Source organism: Morone saxatilis, unplaced genomic scaffold (genome assembly GCF_004916995.1).
Source record: "Morone saxatilis isolate NCDOM2014 unplaced genomic scaffold, NCSU_SB_2.0 Contig12, whole genome shotgun sequence".
NCBI lineage: Eukaryota > Metazoa > Chordata > Actinopteri > Moronidae > Morone > Morone saxatilis.
The window spans coordinates 20,664,850-20,673,418 of record NW_023339674.1 but is presented as its reverse complement, the minus strand read 5'-3'; the positions used below and the strand labels follow the sequence as shown (position 1 = coordinate 20,673,418).

Below are 8,569 nucleotides of genomic sequence, written 5' to 3'. Positions count from 1 at the left end.
ATGACAATGATATTTATTCAAGAAAAATAGTTTTTAATTTATTCACTCAACCCTTACACAGTCCTGGTGATGTGATCTGATTTTGATATCAAAATAGTAGCTTATAAGTTACAATATACCTTTTTTGTTTACTTTAAATGTCATAGATTTATCACAAAAGTATATGTTTTAAAATACGTGTATGACACTTATTATGAAGCCAAGTTTTCAAAGTGTATGGCACTGTGGAAACTGTAGGTAAGGCTGACAGGTTGAAACGTATACAGAAAAAAAGGCAAAAAGTCTGTGATAAACCCAGATAAGGTTGTTAAACAGGGAAACGTTTCCTATGATACACGTCTAAAATGTGAACAAAAAAATATTGGTACTGTTTGCTCTCAACAGGTTACCGTATGGGTTTGGAGTCAAGCACTACATGAAATGAGAACATGAATAACCTAAGTGTGTAGAGAAAGAGGGAAACGAGAACATATTCATGAGTTATCACTTAAAATAATTACAATAGTTGTGCTCCTGCTTCACGTTGATAGACGGGCCTCTTAAGACACAGTCTGGCACAGTCTGTGTCAATCAGTTTCTAGCTTCCTTCCTTCTTCTAGCTTTCTATCCCCAAACAGACGGATGCCCCCATGTATCTGTGTCACAGGGCAGAGGTCAGGTACCAGTGATTGGGGGGGGGGGTCAGTGTCGGGCAGATTTACAAATTTTGTCGTAAACCTCCGGGAAGGCCTCCTTACAGCCTAGTTCCTCTCTCAGTCTGTGATACAGCTGTCCATCAAACATCTCCCAAAACTCCTCTCGGTCCATGTACACATCTGCATACAGCATCTGGAACCTGCAGGAGGCGGATGGAAAATGTGCAGTGGTCAGTTTAATAGTACATATACATGCATTTTATATGCTCCAGTGTTGTTGTGTTTTTACATCAATATTAACACACAGATGGTCATACCATTATTATTTGAGACTTACCCATGCACGTCTCTGACAAACTTCTCCAGCTGACGCGTTGATGCTTTAGCTTCGAAATGTTTGACTTTGGGCTCTCCGTATGCCCCTATATCCACGTACAACTCCTCCTCTTGACCTTTGGGGTGGACCATCCCTCTGCCTGGTGGCAACAGGAATGGACACAGCCACAGAGGATAAACCTGAAAAAACACGAAACACGCAGGAGTTCAAGCGGGAGTACGTAATATGAACAGAGAGTAGTGGCTTCATTCACATCGTGAGTCTTACATCAATGTCCTGGTGGAAGCGCGTGATGGCAGCCTGCAGATGCTTCATGGGTACCAGCATGTCCTGGACCACGTGGTGCTGTTCATAAAGCCGCCTGATGGTCTCTCCCTGGGTGAGCTTCAGCAGTGAGATCTTAGGAGGAACCATCCATCCAAAAAGCCAGCGAAACACCGGGTTGTTGCCGAAGGGAATAATATCCTGAAGAGAGTACACAATAAACACAGAGACATAAAACAAAGCGGTTAAAAGACGATGCTAAAGTGGTTGGTCAGACATCATCAGAAATACCGTCATGTTGGCCTCATGTTGAAAATTTGTCACATTTCCTTACCTTTTCTAATTAGATGATAAAGATAATGAGCGTTATTTGCAGACCTATTAGCTGAGACACCAACATTTGTGTATGAAAACAAACATACTTTGAAAATCAGCTATCTAGATATATGTGGTTTGATTTCTCTTCTTTCATCAAACAAATTCAAGGTCAGAATTTGGTTGCATATATTTAATTAACCTGAACAACATTTTCACAAATCTAAAAGACCAACAACTTGTATACAGTTATTTTTATTTTTTTTTATTTTTATTTTTTTTTTTAAATTGCACCTGAAATTAAGGAATTCAAATAACATAAATTAAGATAGACGGTTTTCAGGGTAAAATATTTTAATGATTTTATAAACACAGTGGCATTTAAATTCCAGTGTTAAATATTCAGCAGAGATTAAATGTAACAATTAGATATTTAGTTGCTGCTAAAATTTAAATATCTTTATGGCTTTTCTTTGCTTCCATATGGGTGAGTCAATGTTTAAACCTCTGCCCCATTCTATATTTTTTTTTAAATCTAGGGATGAGCAATGTTAATATTGTCGAATCATCAAAACCGGTAAATTAAAAAATATTAAATTCTCACCCCATATTATCATTTTATTTCAGCCTTCCCTTGTGAGATGTATTATTTAAAAAATAGATCAAATAGTTTAATCAAAAAGACCCCTCCCTCCCCACCCAAATCATTTAATCTCACAGTTACATGAATCATAAGCATATAATTGGCTTTCCCATAATATAATGCTGAATTTGTCATATTATTCCAGTTAATGTACACTGATACAGTCGCATTACACCGCTCTTATCAGCCACCAGAGGGCAGCCACAACCCTCCAACTAGCATCCAACACTTTCTCACATCAGCACAGCAACTAAGTCTATCAAAAATAGTCAATTAATGATTTAATCAAATCACCGGTCAGCCCTATTTCTGTCCGACTTTCCTCTTTACTGTCTTCAAAACAAAACCCTTTCAAAAACACCCAATGCTCAGAGCCTCTCCTAAAGATATCTGTCAAACCAATACTATGCATAATTCATCACCATTTACTGTTACAGACAACAAAGGATGCCAAGCCCTTCTGACTAATGGCTAATGGTGTGTGTATATGTGAGTAAAGAATGTGTGTGTGTGTGTGTGTGTGTGTGTGTGACAGAGAAAGAGCATTAGAGTTTGAGAAGTGAGCAGGAAGATGATAAAGCTAAGACAAGCTAAAATCTGGCAGAAATATGCAGTCCCTTAATGGATATGTGGGTGTTCTGTGAGTACCTGAAGCTCCCAGAAGATGCTGCGTGTGTGTCTATGATAGTACTGTCTCAGAGGGATGTATTCAACTCCACTCTGGTCGCCTTTCAGGTATCCCTCCACGTGTTTAAAGAACCAGGGTTGAAAGTGCAGGCCGATTCTATTAATCTGATGTCAGGGAGGAAAAAAGGTTAAAGAAAGGTTAAATGTCGTACAACATGTAAAAACAAGTCCAAGGCGTGCTCACAAACACCTTACCTTATCAGGCTCAGCGTGGTCGGTCATGGTTCCCGTCATGATGACAGCGGTGTCCAGACTGTACTGGATGCCTTCGACAAATGTGTTCTGCTTGTTCTCTGATGCTTCAGTGAAGCGTTTACAGATGTTCTCCAGTCCTCTGACCGGCTCATAGTGCAGCTTCACCCAAGACTTAGTGGGGACTATTTTAATCTCAGCTGCAACCAGGAAGCCCAGAGTTCCACAGGACCATGGGACGGCGTGAAAGAGGTCTGAGTTCTCCTCCTAGGTGACAGAAAGAAAAATAAACTTTATATTTGAACAAACAGGACACAGATGTATGGCACACTCTCAGTGATGACTGTGGTGTTGGCCTTCTGGGTTTCTAACGTTAGGCTATTTGTCTCACATGTTGGGTTTACAACTAAACCATTAGCTAACCTCACAGCATCGACCATTTCATCTTCTCCTCCACTCTTTTTGCTTTATTTGTGGTGTGACAACACAACATATTACCATTACAAACCACAGCCTGCATCACAACTTCAGCCTAGTCTGGCTCTCGGTCAGGGACCGTTATTAGCGGGGGGTGGGGGGGGTAAATGTGGATTATTATCATTAGTAGGGATGATCTTTCTAAAGAGCGCAAGATTTTTTTACTAGCCAACAGTTGCTTTCAATTTATTCTGCATTATAACATCAGTTAAAAATAAAATAAAACACCATACATGTTTAGCGTGATCCAATTTATGCTACAATGCTGGGTCCTTGTTTATTCAGTGACAGTGGTAATAACTGTTCACGTAGTAGCTTTTGGTTTAAAAATAGAAATCAGCTCAAATCCTGTGTGAACAGGATGTGTTTACATACATTTTGGCATTTGCAATGTCCACCAGTAAAGTGTGATTTGGGCTATGTAACAATTATTGTTCTATTAACATTTTAATCCTGAAATCAGGGATGAATTGAGAAAATACTGAAAGGAACATTAATAACCATGCAAGAACATCAGGCTCACTTTGTACAATCCCTTATCTAGCTTTACTGAGCCTAACATTAGAGGTGCAGGACAGCCAGTATCACAAAGCTGGTTATCAACAAGCTCAGTTAACTCTGGGCTTCTCTAATCCATCTACAAGCATGTTCATGTGACAAAGGAGGAGTTCTTAATTACATGTAGTATCGTCAGAACCATGAGAGGAGGAGTGATATGAATATGAGATGAAATGGTGATACCCCTGGGAGAAATTAGATTACTGTAGTGGGAAAAAAGTGATTCTCATAAAACAAATACAGTGTAATCACACAACTAGAACTGAACAGGATGAGAAATAAACAGTGGGAATAATATCCACATATGAAAACTAAGCTTTTCAACATTTTCAGTGGTTTTTCAGAAGGCCTGTGGTGATGGTAATGATGTTACCATGGTAATCCCTGTTTAATGTGAGCCACCTTCTTGATAATGGAAAACCTGAGTCAATCCCAAAGATAGCGTGATAGCCCACTATTGTCACTTTACAATACAGGCCCCTGGACTCAGACACACACATCACACACACATCACACACACACTCAATACTCACCTCAGTGCAGCGTACTAAGCTTCCATCAGCTAGAACCAGCTCATATGCGACACAGATGTGCTGAAACAGCCCGTAAATATGAGAGGAAGACTCGATGCCTGTACCCATCACCAAACCACCTGACAGAGGGAGAAAGAATACAAGATTTGTTCCTGGTAATTCAATATCTTCCCATGTGAGACCAACAGCAGGCAAACACACAAAGCAGTGTTTGCCTGCTTTGAGTGATATGCATGTATGGATGTGCCTGCGTGGACATCAGGATAACTGAATGTACTACGGCCTGATGGGAAAACATTAGATTGTTGATGCGCAGTTTATGGCATCAGGAAATCCATTATGAAACCCGATCCAGGGGTGCTTCCAACACTGCAGCCATTTCCTCCCAGTTTCATCTTTTGAGCTACAACATCAATCCTCTAACACAATTAGAGAAGTCGCTGAGGCCCTGAACAGGATACAGTGATTGATGGAGGAGATGAGCGATCTACATCACTGAACAATGAGCTGTGGAAATCATCAGCACATGTCTCTATTTCTAGAAATCTGGGAGCGACACAAGATGCCACTCTATGATTCTCCAGAAACTGTTCCTCAGTAATACAATAACAACATACCCACAGTGAGGTCGTCCAGCTCGGGCAGCACTGGCAGTGTCCAGCCAGTAGAGTTGAGGAGAGCGGTCACCTGACCCATGTTGGCCAGCGGCTCAACTCTGACCACCTAAAACACACAGATCACTGTGAGCAAGGGTCTTCCATCAGACTGACAATACAAAATCCAGCCAGGTACATTTTTATGAGAAATAAGAGTGGAAAATGTTGATTTGTGTCCTCGTGTAATCATTTGGAGGAGTTAATAATAACATTGTGTTCACCAGATTCAATGCTACTGGGAACTGGCAAGATGGTGACATAGTTAAACCGTCAAGACACTCAGATGGAGTCAGAAACACATGCAGTCTGACTAAAAACCCCAAGATCAACCATATTTATTTGAATGAAAAGAAGATAGTAAACAGTATAATAATTAAGCTCAGGTGTCTCTTCAGATAAAGTGGTTTAAATGTGCTGGCTGTTGGCTTGCTGACAACCTGTCAGATCTTCTGACTCCTCGACTCTACTGCCCTGTTGAAGCGAAGTCCCTGTGTTTCCAGGATTAATGCTGCACATAGCACAGTGGTGCTTTGAGCCAAATGCTAATGTCAGCATGCTTATTCAGATGCTAATGTTTAGCTGGTATATTGTTAACTATGTTCACCATCTTAGTTGGCAAGTTAGCATGCTAGAATTTGTGCATTAGCAGTAAACACAAAGTACAGCTGAGACTGCTGGGAATAACACTGGCTTTGAAGTCATAATCCAAAGTACTGGATGAATTCCGGGGAAAACTGACAGGATAAGTGAAAACTTTGACTTGTTAGATGAAAGGTTGGAGGATCACCAGAGTCCGTAGGAGTAATCCTCTGGGCACCATAGATATCTGCACTGAATATCATGACAATCCATCTGATAGTTGTTGAGCTATTTCTGTCTTTCCAGAAAAATTATGCTAGTGTGGCTTAAAATAAGACCAAAGTTGGAAAAAAACTGACTCATGCTTCAGATCCCATATATATATATATATACATAGTAACCTCCAAACTACCAAGAATGGCTTAATACCCTAGCAGAAACAGCTTCCTATGAGCACCTCATTTATAAGACAAACAATAAACTGGATGTTTTCTTCTTTCTTTTTCCTTTCTCCTTTGTTTTTGAATATTTTGCTTTTCAATATACATTTGTTATTTTGTTATCTGTTATTTTATGTTACTTTATTTGCTATGGGTCAAGGTGTTTTTCATAAGGGAACAATAGAGTAAAAAGATCACCTGTGTAGCTACGGTACTCTATGAAAGACGTGTTATCTGTATGGGCGTATTTCACAGCAGACATTTTAACGTGTCACAACAGGAAACACACAGGTGTAATTTATAACATTAATAATGGCTGCATTCCCTTTAGGTTTAACAGTTTCAGGACCAATGTTGTTGAAAGGTTCAACTGGGACGCCTCATTGAACTGAGCCATCATTAATGTTAAAATTTGCAAAACATTAGTGAGCATGATTTGTGTTTGTTGAATCGTCCCACCTGCCTCTTCGTGTCCACCTCCAGAATGTCCATCATATTGATCATGATGTTCTTGTGGGTTTTCTTGTATTTCCCCACTCTGAGAGATACAGTGAGCCAGCCGGGTCGACCCGTACACATGTAGGTCTTACTGCCCTCCTTCCTCCACTCACGCACCTGCAATGTGTCAAAATACATGATAGAGAGAAGTGCTTGCTCATGGTGGGAACTGTTGGGAATTTTATAAGGAGTACAGTCTAGACCTGCTCTATTTGAAACTTTGATATAACTTCTATGCTATACAAATAAAATTGAAATTGAACTCAAAATAACTTTTGTGAAGGCTGCTAAACTTCACTACTAATTCATCCCACTACTGTGAGCCTGTATGTTTCCTTCTTTATTACCTTATTTATTACCTTAGAGTCCAAATGGTTGGCTAAAGCTCTCTCAGACTCTGTTCTCCTATTTCATCATACTCCTTTTAGGAACCGAGGCAAAAGGTCAGTCTTGTCTGCCTCTAATGAATATTACTGAAGTGCAGCCATTTCTGCAGATATTGAGAAAACAATACCCTCTATGAGAGTTACACATCAAGAATATGTTTTATAAGACGTGACAGCCATGGCAAGATCGCAACCAGGTAAATAAGTAAGCATAAATAAAACTCTTGTGTAATAATAGATTAGTGAGTGATAGGTCAACAGTGATAAAGCAACAGCACCAACGTTTGAATTCGTTTGAACATCATAATGTACCTTCTTTGACCCCATACACAGGCTACCACATAACTGAGCACTATCACTAGCGCATTTGAAACACAAGTAACCACTAAGTTTTTCATTACCCATGATGCCTTGCAAAACACATGCAATATAGGCTATTCCTCATTTTATTCATCATGTAAGAACTGGACCTGCATGTCAGCACTGGAGCAGGGTTTGAGTATTACTTAAGTAAACCTGCATTGGGTAAATGTGGATCCATTTATTCTGTGTTGAGCTGTATTACCATTCACACATGTCCCTAAAATGATGTTAAGGCACCGAATGAGAATAAGCAAACAACCTGCACACACACACACACACACATCTGGTCACACACGCGCGCACACACACACACACACACGCACACACACCTGGACGCACACACACACACACCTGGACACACGCACGCACACGCACGCACACTGCTCACCTGTCGCTGGATGTCTCGCACGCGCTGGTCGTGCAGTTTTGGCGCTGAGCACATCTTAAAAATGAGCCACGCGCGCACATAATAATACACATCAAATATGACGGAGAGAGGCAGCAGGAACAGGCACACAAATATCCATCTCTGGTGAACGATCACGTAATCTAGACCTTTGACTTTGACCCACAGCAGGAACATGACGACCACGCCGGCTAAATACAACAGCGGATCCATCGTCTCTGGTCCGATCCGATCCGAGCGTGCACGGTCCCCCAAACTAAAAGTATGTGCTACACTTTTGAGTTCGACTTCCACTGAACCGTATTGATTATTCCAACCCCAAACCCGATCACCTCTTCACTGAGATAAGTTAAAACCGCACTCATTGGTTAAAATGACTAAAGGGGGCGTGGTCGTGCTCCAAAGCTTTGCGCTCATTGGTCAAGCGAGTGGCTGTGTAGAATTGTAGAGCTGTAGCCTTTCTGAACTTTAACCAATCATAAAGCACAGAGGCTGTCACACCATGCCCGCTGTCCGCATGGCTCTGTTACATCTGCCCACACCAGCCACCGAGGAAGGCTGAGGAGTAATAGAGTTTACAGTAAACACACACACACACAC

The 8,569-nt window shown here is 40.8% G+C and overlaps 1 protein-coding gene across 1 annotated transcript; it reads right to left on the bottom strand.

The window, feature by feature from the left end:
* dhcr24 (24-dehydrocholesterol reductase) lies at positions 1 to 8,314 on the bottom strand (the record flags this gene model as incomplete). The annotated part of the gene is given in 9 exon segments (XM_035652684.1): positions 1 to 835; positions 973 to 1,151; positions 1,240 to 1,437; positions 2,843 to 2,986; positions 3,077 to 3,340; positions 4,642 to 4,760; positions 5,259 to 5,364; positions 6,776 to 6,931; positions 7,952 to 8,314. Coding segments are annotated over 9 exon segments (1,551 nt in total). The 5' UTR covers positions 8,183 to 8,314.
* Between the last annotated feature and the right edge of the window lie 255 nt (positions 8,315 to 8,569).